This window comes from Vombatus ursinus, unplaced genomic scaffold, assembly GCF_900497805.2.
Source record: "Vombatus ursinus unplaced genomic scaffold, bare-nosed wombat genome assembly UNPS02014768.1, whole genome shotgun sequence".
Lineage (NCBI taxonomy): Eukaryota > Metazoa > Chordata > Mammalia > Diprotodontia > Vombatidae > Vombatus > Vombatus ursinus.
In genome coordinates this window covers 26,347,970-26,368,159 of record NW_020954546.1, presented here as the reverse complement: position 1 = coordinate 26,368,159, position 20,190 = coordinate 26,347,970, and the positions used below count along the sequence as shown (strand labels likewise).

General features: G+C 43.3%; 1 protein-coding gene across 1 annotated transcript in view; it reads right to left on the bottom strand.

Moving 5' to 3' along the window:
• FAM222B (family with sequence similarity 222 member B) overlaps window positions 1-20,190 on the bottom strand; it is a 68,523-nt gene that overhangs the window by 11,172 nt on the left and 37,161 nt on the right. The window contains exon 2 of the mRNA XM_027862312.1: window positions 1,309-1,430. Within this exon, the coding sequence (XP_027718113.1) occupies window positions 1,309-1,390 (82 nt within the window). The 5' untranslated portion in view covers window positions 1,391-1,430. The remainder of the gene's footprint in view (window positions 1-1,308; window positions 1,431-20,190) is intronic.

Sequence of the window (20,190 nt, the reverse complement as noted above, 5' to 3'; positions counted from 1 at the left end):
TCACTTGGGGGTAAGTGATCCTTTCAGGCAGGGATGATAGCAATCAAGACCCTTTCCAATTACAAAATTCTGTGATGCTATATGAGGAAAGAACCTTCTCCCATTTAACTATCACTGTGTAAAGAGATAGGTTGGGGGGGAAAGCTGGTGTCCTAAATCTTGCTTCACTATGTCACAAAACTACAAAATGAAGATCTGTAACTTCAGTCCCACCGTGGAACAAGAGCTAATTTCATTAACCACACGGAGGCTTTGCATTGTGGTTAACCAGTAGCTAGCTGGCTGGCCTGGGACCAACTTAATTTGTTTCTGGAAGAGGAAAGGTACCTCTGACAAAACTCACAGGGACTGGAGAGGTTTCCCACAGACTGGCACAGATGAAGCTGATCCTTTTGGATGCAAGGACAAAGTAATGATCAGAGATGTCTACAACTGAAACAGGCTGTGTGGGGGAGCAAAAAAACCCCACTAGAGGTCTTTACTCAAAGGCTACACGAGTAAACCTTAGGGCTGGCCACTTGGCTCCTCTCAACTCTAAGGTCTATGATTCTTTCCTGCTCCAAGCCCTCTGCCTTGGAGCACCTCAGCTCTGTCCTCAAGTATACACAACTCAGGCAGTGCCCCTTGGAGTCACCAGGCCCCAAATCAGTGGCCCACCAGCCTTGGAAATGGCTCTAAGCGTCCAAACGAGTATGCTGGACACTCTGCTTTCCATGTCCATACGGCTTTAACCCCCAACTCATAAGGAGCAAGGCCAAGGGAAAGGAGCTCCTGGATCAGCATGGGCATAAGCCAACAGCACAAGTGGTGTCTCCAGGCACCCTCGTTTGCACTCTCTACTTCCACCTAACTTGATTGATTCTTCATGACCCCATTTGGGGTTTTCATGGCAAAGATCCTGGAGTGGTTTGCCAGCTCATTCTACAGATGAGGAAACTGAGGCAAGCAGGGTTAAGTGACTTGCCCAAGGTCACTCATCGAGTAAGTGTCTGAGGCCAGATATGAACTCAGGAAATTGAATCTTCCTGACTTAGGCCTGGCACGCTATTTGTTTCATCACCCAGATGCTCCATAAAAGCAGCCACCATGGAAGGTGGCAAAGGAAATAAATAAGGTCTGGAAATTTTTCCATCACAGTGGATCTCACTGAAACCTACAGCGTGTCTCTCATGCTGCTGGCATATGATTAGGCAGCTGTTTCCTCAACGTTACTGACAACCCAGGTTAAATATTTGGGTGAGATTTGGCTTTCAGTTCTGCCTCAATCCTGTACAAGGAGCCCTGTCTAGTTCTGCCCACACAACTTACATTTCTGAAGTCCAGTGTTCATCTGCGTGTGAGAGAGAAGCTGAAAGGACAGGTCACTTGGCCCAGGCAGACAGGCTAGCATGGCAGACCAGCATCAACATAACATGGGGCAGTCACTCACACTATAAGAAAAGAAAACACGGTCAGGATACAAAAGGCAACAAATATTAGCAAGTACCTGGGACAGGCGGGGCCATATGCACTGCTAGGTTGCATGCCCAGGCCCCAGGATTTTCCAAATACGCAATTTAATTAGCAGTATATGCTGATTAAAAATTTACCTACCATTTATCTAACTGCAGTTGCAAATTGGCCCTCAAATGTTACTATGGCAAAAGAGACATTTCAAATAGTCCAGCTGTGTGCTCAAGAGTGGAAAATTACTACCTGTCCACATGGTTAAGTGACAACTATCATTCCTTCTGAAGGCAAATTATCCCCAGACCTCATCCACCAATGGGACCATTTGGCATTTGTGCTTCCTCTCATTTGCCCCAACTAAAGAATGAGCTTCCAATTCTGGGACCCCTTGGTTATTTTGGATAGGGGCTCCTCATGCTGCCAGAGAAGGATGAAAAACTTCTGGCATCTAAGTCACAGGCCAGAGTCATAAACAGCACCATCTTGTTCTGGCCAATCTCAATTGGCTAAGGAGACTTTTCCCCCAAAAAAAGGCAGAACAAGGTCCTGGAGCGGGGAACCCCAGCTTCAGTATCCTGTCTCAAATTATCTGCAGCTAGGGAGAATATCAAAGCTTCTTGGAGTGAGGAAGAGGAGTGTTTCCCCAAGGCCACCTCCTGACCACTTATGACCTTTAAAAGCCAAACAACTTTTAGATAAGTAGAAGGCCCAGTTTTGTTCACAAATAAGTAAACTGAATCTGGGGATTCCCTCATCCCACTTGTTTGGCCCATATTTGAAAATGGCCTTTCAGGGCAAAGAGACCTCCTGGTACTCAGAATAAGGCAACACACTTATCTCATCTGTGTCCCTGTTCAGCTTCCAAAGAAGATGGACAAAGCTGAAAGTCTGTGCAACAAAAAAGTGCTAAGGAAAGAAACACAGGAGCTTAGTCGGCAAAAGGCCTCTATGTAGCACTTCACCTGAAAGTCTGCCTTTAGCCACCTGGACAAACTGACAAGGTAACACATCTATAGAGTGCAAGGACGAATCCCAGCCTGACTGTCCTTAGCTCAAAATTCCTCCTGCAGAGGCGTTCTTGGCAAAGACAGAGGCTCCTTCCACCCTATAAGGCAATCTGCTTCCTAAGATGGAAGCACAGCAACAAAGGCAGAAAATCAGGGAAATGCTGGCAAAGGCCAAAGGTTAAAATTACAGAGATTTGAAGCCACTCCCCCCCCCCCAACATTTCCTGAGAAGGAAAATCAACTTTATCAGAAGGCTCTCCTTGACTTTTGGGACAATTAGCAGCCAAAGTCGCTTTGTAAAAGACTGCTCAAGCCGAGTTTTAAGACAGGAGCTGTCAAAATGAACTACAAATCACATGCCTCACAGGGAATGCGACTGCACAGTCTGGAAAGAGAAACTTGGCTTTTTACATGTGGAGGTGACTGGAAAGACACAAAGTCCGAGTGTTCCCCTGGCAGCTCAATGGAGTAGAGATGCTCAAAATCTCTGTGGATGGGGAAAATAAGTGGGAGCATGACCGGCAAACCAACCACCTTTTCCTCCTGTCTCTATCTGAATCTCAAGAGCAAATGCCAATCAGGAACTGAGAACATTCAATCCATTCTAGAACTTTCAGGAGAAATGGTTAATAACTCAGGAGAGAGGAGACGGAGCAATGGAACTCAGAGATACTCTAGTCCCAGGCCTTACGAAGAGGGTGTTTTGATCCCAAAGAAAACAAGGAAGAGAATGTTGTAGGATCAGAAAACCTAGAAGATGAATGCTGTGGAAAAGTAACAGCTACACACCACAACCTATAATCCTTAGAGTTTGACAATGGGCGTAGGTTCTATGAGAAAGATAACATGACTTGGTAAGGTGGCTCAGGACCCATTACACCCTTAATTACTGAGGACTTGAAAGAATTCCTGTTTATGTGAGTTTTATCTACAGATACTTACTGTATTAGAAATGAAAACATCTTAATATTATTATGAAAATGGTTTTGGTCCTCCCCCTCCCCACCTGGAGAACAGATGACTGAGTGGACAGAGCTTTGGAATCAGGAAGCCCCGGGTTCCAGTGCTCCCTCTGATAAAGTCATACTAGTGGTGGCTTTATCATACTGGCAAGCTGCAAGTTCTTTGCCCAACTCTCTAAGACTATTTGGTACAGACTTGCAGCTCCACGCTGGGGTGTTCCCCAACCTCAAAGATCTGTAGAAACAACCTCAGAAAGGAAACCAAGTGAATGTAAGTCTGTCTCTTCCTCAGCCATTTTCATCTTTGAAAAACATCAGTTTGGACAGCTACAATTTTACCATAACCAGAGTCCGTTAAAGTCTTTTCATTTGGGTACCACCTCCTTTGACCAAATTTGACTCCTATCAGATCATTAAAGCTCCTGCAGCTAAGAATGCAATGAAATAGGGTTGTGCAAATTCATGGGTCCTGAAGGGAAGGATTCTCTGAAGTACAGAGGAGGGAATGCATTCTAGCCATGAGGGACGACCCATGAAAAGGCAACATAGACAGGAAACCTGATACTGTTTGTAAGGAACAGCAAGAAGACCAGTCTGGATGGGGTGCAGAGTTCTTGAAGGGAAATAAATATACAATAAGGCTGGAAACGTAGCCTGGGACCTGGCTGTTCAGGGCTTTAAAAGCCAAACAAATCAACCAGAATTTAAAAAGTGTCTATGTTCTATGTGATGGCGATAACAAAAAAGGAAAAAAAAACCAGTCCCTGTTCTCAAATAACTCACAGTCTAATGGGGAAAACAACACACAAACAACTATGCACAAATAAAATATATACAGGCTAAGGGGGGGTGGAGTCTCAGAGGGGAGGTACTAAGATTAAGGAGGACTAGGAAAGGCCTCTTGAAGAAGGTGAGACTTGAAGTGTCCTTTTAAGATGAAAGAGGCCAGTATCACTGGATTACAGAGAACGTGGAGTGTATAAAAAGGTCAGGTTACGAGGGACTCTAAAAGCCAAACAGAGGATTTTGTATTTGATCTTGGAGAGTTTACTGAATGTGTGTACGTGAGTGATATGGTCAGAACCTGCACTTTATAGGAAGATCAATCTGACAACTGAGTGGAAGATGGTTTGGAATGGAGACAATGCCACAAGACCAACAGCATGCTATATATAGCATGAGTCCAGGTGTGAGATACTGACAGCCTGCACTAGGGGGATGGCAGCGACAGAGGAGAGAAGGGGATATATTCTAGAGATGTTATTTAAAGCAGAAACAAGAGCACTTGACAACTAATTGGAGTCTGAGTGAGAGAGAGAGTGAAGGGTTGAAGATGAAACCTAGGTTGCAGGCCTGGGTAACTGGCAGGATGGTAGCACCCTTGACTATAATAGGGAAGTTAAGCAGAGGGAGGGTTCTGGGGAAAAGATGGGTAAGTTGAGTTTGATATGTCTACAGGACATACAGTTCGACCAATCCAATTAACAGGCACTTGGAAATATGAGACTGGAGGTCTATATTTGATCCTAGAAGCAATAGAAAGCCACTGAAATTTATCTAGTAGGGATGTGACGTGGAAGTGACCTATGCTTAAGGAAAATTGTTGTGTGGCTTGTAGCCCAGGGACCAATGAGGAAACTACTGTGATAGTTGAGGCAAGAAGTGATGCAAACCTGAACTAAGGTAGCAGCTGGGTGAGTAATAAGGTGTCAAATATGAGAAATGTGGCAGAGACAGAATCAGCAAGATTTGGCAACTAATTAGACATGTGGGGTGAGGAGGTGAAGATATCACTGAGGTTGCAAACTTGGGCAACTAGAAGGCTGGTGGAGACCTCTACAGAAAGCTAAGTTCAAAAGAGAAGTGGGGATGAGGGAAGAAAATTTCTATTAGGACTTGCTGAGTTAGGTTTCTATGAGATCAGTTTGAAATGAATAACAGGTAATTGGTGATGAAGTACTGACACTTGGGAAAGAGCCTGGGCCTGAGTACACCGATGTTGGCATTGTCTATCTAGGGAGAATTAAAGCCATAGAAGCTCAAATGAGGTCACCAAATGACAGAATGTAGAGATAAAAAGGACCAGGACAAGTCTTAGGGGACACACACAGGTAGGATGTAGCTATCATACCCCTGTATACAACTGCTGAACCAGTAGTGACTGAGAAACAATAAAAACAAATACAAGGAAAATCAGGGGACCAAGACAGAGTCTGAGGGAGAAAAGAGTGGTCAATATCATCAAATGTTGCAAGGAGGTCAAGAAAGATAAAGAAGACTGAGGAAAAGGCCATTATGTTTGGCAGTAAGAGATCATTGCTGACTCTGGTAGAAGCAGTTTCAGGTCAGCGTTAAAGGTAGAAGCCAGACTGCAAAGGGTTGTGGAATAAAGAAGAGGAAAACAGGAGAAAACCAGCGTAGACAGCGTTTTCCCAGTTGTTTGGCTGAGAAAAAGGAGAGCTAGAGGACAACAGCTTGATAGGACAGCAGGATCTAGTTAAGTTTTAGGGATGTGAGACGTGAACATGTTTGAAGGCAGCAGGGAAGGAACCATTAGGTAGGGAGAGAATGAAGATTAGAGAGAGAGGCTCACTGAGGAGACAATGTGCTGGAGAAGACAAGAGAGGGCTGGATAAAGGACACAAGTGGAGGGGCTGGCCTCTCTCATTATGGGAGAAAAGACTAAGGGTGGAAAGTGTGAGAGACAAGGGGACTCCCCTAGAATGACCTCTACTGGCTATTTTCTTCAGTGAAGTTTGAGGCAAGTTCCCCCATGAGATAGTGGAGCTGTGGAGGAAGTATGGGAGATCTCAGTGGAGAAGTTTTGAATTTTGAGAGGGAAAGGATGGAGGATAAAATATCATATACTTTAACTGAGAGAAAATGGATAAACTTCTTGCAAATGAGTTCTAAAAATAAGAGAAAGACTCCCTAAAAATTCCAGAGAAGCATTTTTAAATGCAGGTGTCATGGTGGACTCCTGATCTCCAAGATCCTCCATGATCTTTTCCGAATATTGTCCTCCAGCATCATCTGTAACTCCTTTATCATCACTGCCAGCTGTTGACCTGAGTCCTTTTTGCCAGTGTCCAGGGTAGGCATCCAACTGCCATCCTAAACTCTTTGGTATTTTGGCTAAGAAATGGCTGGTTTCATTGTAGGTCACAGTTAGAAATAGCTGAACAGCTGAAACAGGGGTGGAGATCTCCCTGTGGCAAGGTCAGGCTGGCTTTATTTAGCTCTGATCTAAGTGTGGAACAGTATTTTCTGAAGGAGGGGAAGGTGAGGATGGCTAGGGCTGTGATCCTGATACCTGTGAACAAGCAGGATGAAAATCAAACAGCTCCTACCCATTTCTACCCCAAAGAGGAGGGATGTATGGACTTTTGAGCACTATAAAGCATTCCTCTGGAGGCCTGGAAGATGAGAACAGACCTTTCATGAAAAATCCCAAATCACCCACACATTTTGATTACCATCTGGCTTTTTCTTGAACTTAAATGCCAATATGATTTTGCAGCTGATATTTCCAGATGCACAATTAGACCTAGAAATCAACACTTCTACTACCTGAAAGGGACTTGAAATCTAGCTCCTGGCTTCTAAGGGGAACCACATACTTAACCCTGTGTTCAGGAAGTGAGGGCAACAGAAAACAGTAAGAAAAAAAACAAAGACAAACTTGGCAAGCCCACTGCTGGGGCTCTTTGGCTGCCTACCTTTCCAGTCCTAGCTAGACTTTCTAGTGGAGACTTTCTGCTTCCCTCTGCAACATCAGCTCAAAGTAGCACAGGTTCAGAGCTGAAAGGGACCATCAAGCCCAGCCCCCTCATTTTACAGATGAAGAAACTGAGGCCCACAGAGGTTTATTGATTTGCCCAACGTCATTCAAGTAGTGACACAGCCAGGATTTGAGTCCAGTGCCTTCTGTTTCAAATTCACTGCTTTTTTCTCTGCCTCATGAGGTCTTTGTCACCATTATTTCTTGCACTGATGGAAAAGTGAAATTCTGAGGATTATTCCATTTTCTCTTCCCCTCTCCCAAATTCAGCTCTTCCACACGTACAAAAGCGTGATCAGCATTCACTTCTGAATTAAAACTGTGGTCCCAAGGATGAATTGCTGTTTATGGATTTTAATTAAAAATGAAATTGGGGGCGGTGGCATCTGAGACCCCAGGTAAAGAGGTAAAATGTTATGTACCCTCTGTTATTTATGACTCCAATTTATAAAAGCACTCAACAGTGAAAATCCTGAGGGCATATGCATCGCAAGAGAATGTGATTAAAAGTAATTGTGAGATTGCATTAATTAAAAGACTCATTTTACCATTATCCTGGGTAAAGTTCCCCCTTCTATGAGCTACCCAAAGGCTCCTTTTGAAGATGCCCCTCCGTCTCTCCAAAAGAGTTTATATTTTTTTCCCTTTTGCCTGTAAAGCTACCACCCAAGGCTCAGGAGGGGCCCAATTAGGAGTCCAAGAAAGTGACAAAGGAACTAAAACATCCATACTGTTTGATACAGAGACCCTCCTACTGGCCATGTAATCTAATGAAGTCAAAGACAGAAAACAAGGTTCTCTATACTCCAAAATATTCACAACAGCACTTTTTGTGGTAGTAAAGGACTAGAAACAAATGGATGCCCACTGACCGGGGAATGGCTAAACAAACTGGCACATGGAATATCACTGTGCCCCAAGAAATGAAGCACGAGGAATTCAAGAAACACTAGGTAAGACCACCTCAGGAAAACAATAGACACAGTGAGTGCAACAACATAGATGAAAATATACTTCCCTCCTTTCTTTGGAGAGGTAGGTGGAGGAAAGGGAAGAAATTTATGGGAGTGGATTGTTGCATATGCTATCAGATGAAGTGGTTTTTAAACCTCTGTCACAAGAAAAGTCTTCGGAGATAGGGGAGGAATTTACTTAGAAATAAATTCATGTAAAAACAAAAGCCATAAATTTAAAAAGAAATTGCTGGCTCATAATGATGGGACAAAGGAAAGAAAAAGCGTGTAGCATGACTGAAGACTTTACATCAAGCTGTCAGATGCTTCCACTTTTATAGTAAGGTCTCCAACAGGAAATCACATGAACTGACAGAGCAGGACTCAAACAAGTATGAATCCCATACCAACTCAGGAGGTAGACTACATTACTAAGTAAGGTGAAGGTCATCACCATTCTCAATCCAAATTCTTTTAGTTATTCCTCAGGAGTCCTTTGCTCCATCTCTAATTCAGTGGTGTCACTCTCCAAGTTCAAAGGGAGGCAAAGGAAGAACTATATCTATCCTGAGACATCCCGTCACCCCACCCCCATCCAAGACATATTGTTTGAGATGTTCTTCTAAGGATCCACCTACAATCTATCTCATTCTTCACCTTCCCAACTGGTATGCACTTGGGGCTTATAAAAATGTGTTATGTCATTCAATGTCTTACTACGAGTTGTGAAAAGGAAATTCATTATGGTTCTCGACACCTCAGTTTTGTCACCTAAAAACGAGGTGGTTAGACTAGACCTCTAAAGCCTCTTCTAGCTCTAAATCCCCTGATTTTCTGACCTATATTGTAAGCTTCTTAAGGACATGGCCTAGCCTCATCCAAGTCTTGCACTGACCTCTTACTCCCAAAGCCGGCGCTTAGAATAAGGCACATATCCAGTAGGGGATTGACAATTATCAGTGGCCCACATCTTCCACTGTTCCCATCCCTGAAGGATACAAACCCCTAAGGCAGGCACAAGCCAGGAGTAAAGGGAAACATTTTTGCACTATATTGTCAGCTTCATTTGGCTTCTCTTCTTAACCTGTGCTAAATGGAAATCATTTATGTTTCTGAAAATGTGAAAATGCATGCTTTGTGGGTTTCAGGCATCTAAACCAGAAGCTCTAATTTTTCATTATCCTCTGTAATGAGCTTGCCTTCCCAAAGCTGTTTCAGGAAGGGCATCAGGGCTGGAGGCTGGCTTACTGATGAATGGCTGTAGGAAGACCAACTGACCACAGAATGAAAAAGACTTATTCATGAATTCAAGTCAAGCTGTTGGATTCCAGGAGAACTCTGCTCACAGGATACTATGGCATTGTGCCCAGCAAGGCACAAAGGAAGAAAATAACAACAAAAAGAGTGTAGAAAGAATTTAACTTCCTCCAGATTAGGCACAAATATTGAATTTTTACTACCTTTGGCAATTTCTTTGAACACTTGTGCTGATTCAGAGTATTTCAAATTGCTTATTCAGGTGAAATGGAACACATTAAATAAGGGGCAAATTATCCAAGCCTCTGATGTTCAAAGCCTGAGCCCAACACTCCAACATTTAGGAATTCCCAGCAAAAGGACTAAGGCACCTGAAAACAGTAACCTCAAAAGTAGAAGAGGAAACTGAAACAAAAGGTCACTTCTGGGAAGGATTTCAAAGTGGGAGACTTTGGAGGGAGAGGAAGCCTGTCAGCGATGGGAGGTTGGACCCAAAACAAGCCAGGCTCCACTGCCTCACTGAAAGATGGCTTATTAGCTGTAAATATTCCCAACAGGTGTGCTAAATTAAGTCCGATCTAGTCAAGCAAGCCCTCATGGTAATGAGGTGAAGTAGAAACGGTACCAGGAAAGGGGAAATGGAAGGATTCAAAAGCCACTGAAATTTGGCCGTGAAGCAGTTTCTGGAGTCCATTTATTCCCTAGTTACTTGACCTCTTCCAAGGATCAAGTGAGGGACAAAAGAAGATCCCCAAGGTGCCTTCCAGATGCTCTTCCATGCTGGCCAATGCTCTCCTGAGCTCGCATGCCCCCAGTGGAAGGGATGCACACAAATATGGGTGCCTTCTAGCAAAGGAAGGCTGGTGCTGAGACTGTCCAGCTACCCACCTGGGGAAAAGCACAACCCTTCTGCCTTTAACCTCCTCATTTATACCGAGGTGTTGGACCAGAGAACCATTAGGGAAGGTTAACCCCCTTATAGCTCTGAATCTATGATGACTATATATATACAAATGCTGGAGGGAACAGAGATACACAAAGGGAGGAAAAAACTGACAAATTCACAAACAGTTCTACTTTTTTTTTTTTCAAGTTGAATTAGCTTTAACTTTCAGTTTTACCTGTATTTTTATTTAGGGTAAACTTTTAAAAGTTACTTATTAAAAACAATTCAAAAATTTTAAATAACGTACAGGATGGCCACAGAAAATCATCCTGGGATTTACCATTTGCTATTTATAATTCCAAAAAGGGAATACTCTACATTTGGATGACTTAGAACCAGCTCACTGTAGTATAACTAAGGGATCCAGATTAACACAAGCACTATTTCCTTACTATAGGCATAGATTAGGTGCCCTTTGTTTCACTGTCAAAACTCACTATCTTAAGATCAATACCGTAACCAGGCTCCATTATTCAACAAGAAATAAATGCTTATTGACTGACTGTCCAAACAAGCCAGTGAGATAACTAGGGCACCTTATTTTAGAGATGAGGAATCTAAGGCCAAAGTTGCTAATAAATGGCATGACTAATTCTAGAACCTGGATCCCTAGACTGGTCCCCTTCTCTTTCCACCACAGCACACTGACTTTCATACTGCCACTCCAGACATAGTAATAAAAACACCCAGTTCCAATAAACCCTCCATAAACAAAACTGCAGATGGTGCCAGTGGCAGCCATATGGATTTGGGGCACTCGCCTGCCCCCGACCCACAGCCCAACTCCCTGCTTACTCCACTCCCCCACAGCTTCACCTGCCACTTTGGAACACCTCTTACCAGGGCCAGCAGTACAGCGGGCAGACTGACAGCTCTAACCACATTAACATGCCATTAGAAACATGACTGCAGGATTCAAGTTTACAGAAAGAGTAAGCTTCAGATGCCAGTGCATGGTCGGATTGTTGCATCATGGGAAAGCAGCATTACTTGTTGAGAGGAAACTATGTCAGAAAATAAAGCAAGTAATTAGGGAACAGTTACTCTCTCATCCTCAGCCAGAAAGCTCTCCTACCCGTCCTTGATGGCCAAGGAAAGCAGTGACCCCTGACTAACTCTGAATTAAAACCCACCTTTCAAACCGGAGAATACATAGCTCCTAAGGCAGCTTTCTCCAGGGAGGCTCGTATAGTCAACCTTCCAGTAGAGGAGAATCATAAAGAACTGGGAAAGGGCTAAATGGTGAACAGTTGGTGAAAGGCTGAATGAAAGAACAGTAGAGCAATGTACAAGAACTGAAGATGGCAAATATGAGGGCCAGAAAATTATCTGGAAAAGAACACTAGATTCGGAGCCAGAAGACTTGGGTTCAAATCACAACTCTGCTTAAGGCCCAGGGATTCTGGGTAAATCACTTTACCTCCCTAGGCTTCAGTCCCCTCTTCTGTAAAATGAGTCTGGACTCAATTATCTCAAAGACCCCTTTCAGCTCCAAACCCTAAAATCCAAGTATATAATGTAAAGTAAACAATCAAAACAATACCCACAATGACTAATAAAAGGAGGAAATCTGTACACAATTAGGATTTTAAAAAACACACAGAAAAGGGCATTACAGAGGCTAAACAAGCTATGATGGACATTTTGTACACAGAAATTAATTTTCAAATTACACAGGTAGTGTATGTTGTTAAATTATACAGTAAGCGTATGTTGTATTGATTTTACTGGAGAGGGAGAGGGAAAGGGAAAAGAATAAAGCAAGGCCATGTGTTGCTTCATTGAGATCTAAGGAAGAAGAGAAGGCAAGTGTCCTGGCAAACCATCTGAGCCACCCCCCTAATCCTAGCAGGACTGAGTTAAACCACTTTAGGTGGGGAGAAGAATCTAGGTTTATTTGTTTGTTTGGGGAAGAGAGGTGAGACACCAGTCCTGATGCTTCTGACTCAGTGTACACAGTTAGAATGTAACTTTTTTAGATTTAGAAGGTCTCTATGAACACCACCGTGCATAACTATATGAAGCCCCCTGGCCACTGGAACATCTAAGCAGGGCCTACAGGAACACAACAGGGCTCCCTCCCCGGTTTCAGCAGTAGATAAGACTTCAGCTGGCCTTTGGGAAATTCACCACAGTGCTGCACCAAGACACTAGGTCTTATGAGAGAAACTCCAAATACTCATTGTTTATGCCAGGTGTCTAAAGCGAAAGGCTTTTGGAAAGGCCAGAGAGACTGCTAACTTTTTTTTTTTTTTAAGGCAATCAGAGCTAAGTGACTTGCCCAGGGTCACACAGCTAGTAAGTATCGAGTGTCTGAGGCCACATTTGAACTCAGGTCCTTCTGACTCCAAGGCCAGAGCTCTATCAACTGCGCCACCTAGCTGCCCCAAGACTGCTAATTCTTGAGTAGGCCTATATGCTACCCTGTGAGCCAGTTAAGGGGAAGTACTAGCCACAAAGCACTGAAGCCAGTAATGAGATGCAGGAAACACGAGCAGCTTCGAGAAGAGGGGAGATGCCAGAAAGTCCAGCCACGGAACTCTCTTCACACTTTGGATACAGGACAGTATACACACTGGAGAACAGATCAGCATAATATGCATCACACAAAGCTCTCCCCAAACTGGAGTCCCTAACCCCGCCCCCCACACACCCCAACTAAGTCAAAGTATTTTAAAAGAAGCTACACACCCCTGGAGTCCTTCAAACCTCACGACAATTCCAAGTCTTCGACTCATTGATTTGCTATACATTACATTCTCTGAGAAATCCCCAAACCATTCAGTATTGTTACTCACCATAAAAAGTGTGAGTCCACAAAATATACAACTCCTGCTAGAGAAAGCGACTTAATCCAAGGCAACTTCTGAGGCAGAGAAAAGGACCTAACCCCCTTAAAAAATGCCTCAAAGTAATACTGCTTTTGCCTGAAACCCACCTCAAAGGACTGGATCTCGATGCCCAGCTCTCCCATACAGCCAAGCACAAGAGCACAAGGAGGTTTAATACCATTCCACACCTGTAGCGCATGTTCCCATCTGGATCCAGACCTTCTTTCCAGACAGATTTCACAACATACCCCCTCATACACTTTATGGTCCAGCCAAATGGATCTCCTTTGCTATCTCCCAACCAAGGCAAAGCAGCTCCCATCTGTATGCCTTTGCAACATGAGCTTGGTATGCTCACCCTCCTGAAAACCTTAAATGTCTTCAAGGCTCAGCTCAGGCCCTACCTCCCATAAGACTTTGCTGATACACTCAGTTGGCAGGTCAACATGCATTTATTAAACACTTACCAAGCCTGTGCGTCCCCCATGAAAATCTCTTTCACATGGCCGTCATTTTTCACGTGTACATGCTGTATCCTTCTGGTAGAATATAAACCCAACTTGGGCGCAGCGCCTTGTGAAAGAACAGGTTTGCTAGATTGGATTCTACTGGAGTTGCCCTGATTTCTTCCCAGTGCCCACTCTACTAATCTCTACTCTCTAATCTCTGCTCTCACTGTTCCTCCTACCAATTAAGTAACAACATAAAAATTTCACAGCCAGTTCCTCCATGAAAAGAATTTTATTTCCATTAGACATTTTAAGAAAGAAGTCGTTCAGCCTGAGAAGTGTAAGATTTGGGGAAGAGAGGGGGTCTGAGATGTTATCTTAATGCAGATAATACCCCCTCTTTGAGAAGCCTCACTGAGATTCCTGCCCATATGGAATAGCCTTTCTATGTCTTTCTGCCCAATCAACTCTCCATTCCTTTTAAAAGCTCACCTAAGAAAAAAGATTTTTTTCCTTGTCATTTTTTCCCCTTCTTTGTCATCCTTCTGTCATTTTTTCCCCCCTTCTTTGTCAATAATTCTTCATTTCTCCCCCCAACTCTGCCCTCCCTCACACGTCTCCACTGAAAAGCTCACACAAACTCCTCTCCAGGAATGAAGGATGTGATCATTTGGACTTTCCCTTTGGGAAACAGCCCAGAACAGCTCAGTCCTGAAGGTGACACTAGCTACTCATCCCAAATGGATATATTACTTACACCAATCTGAACCCAACTTGGGGGGCTATTTGGGCAAAGTTGACCAAGGTCTGTCACCCAAAACACACCACATCCAGAACTTTATCAATTACCACTCAGACTTGCCTGGGGTTTAAGAGGAAACTTAGTGTTAGGACATCTTCTGGAGTTTATTGCAATTTTTAACACCATTTCCTCCCTAGACACAAAACTCTAGAATGAGATCACTTGAATATTTTCCAGACTGCCTGAATAGACAGCACCTCCTACCTCCAGCAGCTTCTTTCGTGTTCATACACCAACTCCAACAGTAACCAGTGAGTGAACAGCATCACTACTGTGCAAAAGCAGGATGGTTTTTGGGGAGATGACATCCTACCACTTTTTTAAAGGAATGAGATCGATCAGTTGGATCAGAGGACGTGGGTTCAAATCCCAACCCTCCTACTTACAACCTGTCCAAGTGAACTGTACGGCACCTAAGGTCCCTCTCAGCTCTGTCCTTGCTCCTCTGATCTATGCAAGGCAGTCAATTGTATAAGAACAGCTTTTCATGCTCCTTCTCAAGATTCCTGTTAGTGCTTAGAAGGGATGGTACCTGTGATTCCCATTCTTCCTGGACTGGGAAGGGGGCTCATTGTAGTTTTATGAGAGAATGGAGATGAGTTCTTACCTCAGTAATTCATGGTTCCTCTCTCCCACTCACTTCATTTTAACCAACACCAAATAAAATGGGCATTTCCACACACAGAGCAGAATAAAAGGGGATTGTACATGAAACTTTAGCACTCTCTTCTGTAGAGTTTGCTCTTCCTTAGAAATACATTTAACTTGCAACTTGTCTGTGCCTCTTTCCGGCCTTGCTTCTGCACATTTTCAATAAAGATGTTTCGACAACCATTTCTTCTCTCCCCTTCCCCTTTTGTTACCCTATTCCCCTCTTCCTCCCACTACTTCCAAAATGAGAAAAAAGAAAAACATATCCCTTATAACAAATATGCACAGTCAAGCAATACAAACTCCCACACTGGCTGCATCCAAAAATGTATGTCTTATTCTGCATCTCGCATCCAACACTTCTCTGTCAGGTAAGATGAGGGCTGCAAAGCAATGAAACACCACTCTCGAAACTCACTCTCATTAGAATTTCCCTGTAGCCACTCCAAGAAAGATTATCAAGGTTTTTGTTTTGTTGGGTTTCTCTCTTTTCTTTTCTTTCTTTCTTTCTTTTTTTCAACCTAAGAGACTAAATGGCAGGCAGGGCACAAGGGGGGAGGGGGAATCTAGTCAGTTTCCCATCCCCTGCCTGCATTCTCCCTCTGCTGCCTCAATCGCCATCTCAGGTTTGTGCAATTTAACAAGCCAAAACAGTGCTTACAAATCTTTTGGGTGGTTATCATTCACGATTCTACTCAGATAACAAAATTAATCAGACTGAAAAGGACATAGACAAACCACCATCTCAGGGAAAACTCACAAGTACTGTTAGAAGCTTGCTTCCTTTCTACTGCAGGTCCTCAATCTAACAGAATTATTGGCTCCAAAAATATCATTTTGGAACCTCCTCTTAATAGTGATGCTATGGTTCTAATGGGGTTAACAATATATACTTAAAATATTCTACCATCAATCAAATCAAGGGTTCTCTTTTCTCTTTTCATGAAATTTTAAAACCTAACTTGAAGACAAGTTAGACATTGTGCACCTTGACAATGACTATAATTTTACAATTATAGTAAAATAACCTAGCTGCCTCCTAGTGCATCTTTAATTGTTCAACAGATTTTTACATTGCTTCTGACCTCTTGTCTAAATGAAGACTGGAAAAAAAAAATAACTGCAGTGGAGGGAGAGGGTGAAATGCGTCAGTCTGGTTATTAAAATCCATCAAGTTCATACTTCAGCCTTGCTATAACTACTGACAAAAAAACTGACTTGCAAGTAATTATCACTGCTATCTGCAATAAAAGTTAATTGGACATAATTGAACTAACGCCCTAATCAAAGGAAAGCTGCGACTGGCAGTGAGCCGGCTCTCCCTGCTCTTGTACCAAGCAAATGAAACTGCTAACGATAATTTGTGGACAAACACGAAATTGCTCTCGTGGTCTCCCCTACTGCAAATCACTCAACGATTCCAGCTAATGCCCAGCATGTTGGGCCAAGAGAAAGTCATTAAAGGAGTGCTCCCTTAGCTAAAGAGGCGTTTGAACAATAACCAAGCCCATTAAGAGCTCAGGCTTCCCCAGAACTGTGAAGTTTTTGCTGGGTACCCTCATTGGGCAGCCCTGACCCAACCCCCAAGCTCTGAATTATAGTAGATTTACAACTCCCTCCTCTCCTCAGCCCCCCTCCCCCATGATAAAAAAAGCAGTTTTTATAAGAAGCCCCATCATTCTGGGCCAGAAAGCTCTTTGTATTGATAAATGATCTTTTTCTATGAGAATCATGGGTAATTTCTATTGGGGCCAGGAGACCTGCATCTCTGGATCTTTTCTGTTTCAATGGCAACCCCTTCTCTGTGGGCTTTGTCAGAGAAAAAATTCCTGCTGGCTGACTCCTTTACTGTCAATTACATATAAAAACTGTGCCCTTTCCTCCAGAATTTAATATTAGACTTCTGCTTTCCAACTGTGGCCCCTGCATAAGCAGGTGATCTTAACCTCTGTGTCATGGAACCTTTCTCAGGATGTTTTTAAATATATAAAGCAAAACACATAGGATTACAAAGGAAACCAATTCTATTGAAATACAGCTATCAAAGTGTCTCCCATCCAAGTGCAATGACCCTCTGAAATCCAGCCTCCTCAGGAGCTCAAGGACTGCAGGTTAAGAATTCCTGTAATATTAGAGGGTCCTAAGATGGCCACAAACATTTCAAAATCTCCAAAGTTGGTGCTCCTCCTGCTTTACAGAAGGGAGAAGAGGACTCTTGCTCTCTATCTCTGCTTCAACAGTCAATGCGCTTCAATCAGGAAGGACATTCAGACTTAGTAGAATGGCTTTTGGAATTCTGCTGAAGTGGCAGAAGCTGAAATATAACGTCACCTAAAAGGAGTCAATTTTGCTTATTTGCTTCTCTTCCAGGCCAGTTTGAACTCTGTCCTCACAAAAATGGTAGCCAGAATCCACCCCTCCTTCTGTACCGTCAGCCCACATCCTTCCTATTTGACCCAATGTTGAAGATGATTCTTTGTATGATGATCCCTGTACTCATTTGCAGGCTATCTTATTAAGTTGTCCCTTCACTGCTCTCTTTAATCAGGTTTCTTTGGCTTTTCTTCATAAAGCTTATTTCTCTAGCCTTTTCTAGTAGGCAATCAGGGTCTTCAGGGCTAGATCAGGTCTGCCTCCATCTAGATGGTCACATACATCACACAGATCCCCCTTGCCTACAAAACCTACACCCGAGACATCCTGTCAAAGAGCCCTTCTGGAGGAAATGAAGACGACAAGTTGTTCACCAGTTTCAGCTCAACACACTGGAACGACTTGTAACTAGGTGATTGATAAAAACCACAGTGAAGCTATAATTAATGTCTTCCCCCCTTGGAAGGCAAGCTCAACTCTTGGCACTCACACCTTTAATGAAAAGCAATTTATCAACTTGTTTTCAAGAGCTGAACTATGCCTCTTTAATGCAGAAAGACATATACCCTCTTAAAGTAACACTGCAGTACAGTAATGCATGCCTGAGCATACATGAAAACAGAACCATGGCTGCTATCAAACGCAGTTCTGACTCACTCAGACAGGACCAGTTTTTCTCAAGTGCAAACAAAAGTGGCAAGTCGGTGGGGCCGAGGGCTTCTTCCACGACCCAAGCTGGAATGGCTTTGGGGGGCATTAGTTCCAGAGATCCAATACTGGCATACATCCCTCTAAGGTGGCAGCAAGCTCTCACCTCTACACAGACAAAAGAGCAGTCTCCCAACAAACATTCCGAAAATGAAGATGATGATGTCTCTCAGTTTGGACACCTGTTCGGCTACTTAAGAAAAGGTCTTTAAAAAGTCTATCCTAAGTGCTCACTGTTCTGACCTAATTTTGATGCAGACTGTAGAAATAGGCCAGGAAGGCCTTCTTCTCCAAGGGAAAAGTTCCTTTTGACAACTCTGTGAAAACGTTCTAACACAGCATCATGCTCGGGGTGCACCATACTTCACAGGATTGGGAAAAGCATTTTATGTGAATTTATAATAATGCCTGGCCAAGTGCAGCTTTGGATTATCTGCTAACTTGTCCCCTCTGGTCAGTTTATATTGTGAGAGAGAAGTTCTAACTTTAAAGATCATAACTAGAATCTTGTCAGCTATAAAATCACTGACTGGATACTACTAACTGTCCTATTTCCCTTTCACTGACATTCAAGATGTTCTCTTCCATCCATCAGCCTGAAATGACTTGAGAGCGTATCTTTACAGCACAGCCCTTAATGTGGGAGATGGCACAGATCTATCCCTAAGCTCCCTTTCAGCTCTAAACCTATGATCCTATGACCTTGTGGGTTGGTTTCCATAGGAATATTTTCCATTAAATAGCAGCACAGTGGCAAGAACACTGGCAGTCTGACAGGCGTAGAATACAGGAGAACAAAACTTTTGCTCTGGTCGCTATACTTTATTCCTATGGCTTAAGACCAAACCATCTCTTCTCACTGCCCTGGCTCACCGCTGACTCATCTGAGTTTTCAGTTTGCTAAAAAGCCTTGGTCTTTTTTCCATCTGGTAATGTGCTGCCAGGACCTGGGGCCAACCTGGTTTGAACGCTCTACTTATCACACAATCTCTGAACTGGAAGAGGCCACCCAGTAACTCTAATCTAATCCTACCAGAAAGCTCACTTCCATCTCGACAACATTCCCAATAAGTGATCTCGTGTCCTTCAGAAACCTCCAAAGACAAGGAGCACAGTCAGCCTCATTTCACCCCCTCCCCCCAGGCAGTCCATTTCATTTCTGAACAGCTTCAGTTTTTCCTTAGGTCTCCTTGTTGAGCTCCCATTCACTGGCCCTAGTCCCACCCTCAAAGACCAGGCAGAACTCTAATTCTCCAATGATGATTCTTCAAATACTGAAGAAGGTGACTGAGCCAATCCTGACCCCAAGGCTTAGTCTCAACTTCAAGATCTGCAGTCCCATTAACTAACCCTCACATGGCACAGCTTCATGTCCCCCACTAGGATGGCCGCCTTTCTCGGGGGCAAGTTTCCACTTCTCAATATCCCTGTGGGAATGTAGTGCCCATAACTGGGCACGATATTCCACATGTGTTCTGACCTGGGCTAAAGGTTTCTAAAGGGCTCTGGCTACGACACTTTTGTTAAGGCTGTTGAAGATTACCTGAGTTTTCCTGGTTACCACATCACTCAACTGTAATATACTGAGAGAGCAAGTCACTAACATTCCAAAGGTTTTCACATAAACTGTTTTCGAGCCATTATACTGCTACCTTATACGTGGACAACTGAGATTTCTAAAATCCAAGCCTAAGCCTTTCCATTTAACCACCTCCTGTTTCATGTTGTTAACTTCAGCTCACCACTGCAACCTGTCTAAAGTGTAGACTCTAAGTACATCATCTAAAGCATTGGCCAGCCCTCTTAGCTTCATAGCAACGGAAAATCTGACACGTGTGCTATCTCCATCATCATCCAAGTTACTGACAAAAAAAAAGTGAAGAGACTTACAGCAAAGACCTTCCTCCAGGTCTGCATCAACCCGTTAGTTGTCATTCTTTGGCTTGATTGGTCAGCTAGTTTCAAAACCACTTAACCATAACAAATTGGATCAGATGACCACTAGGGACCCTTAAAACTTA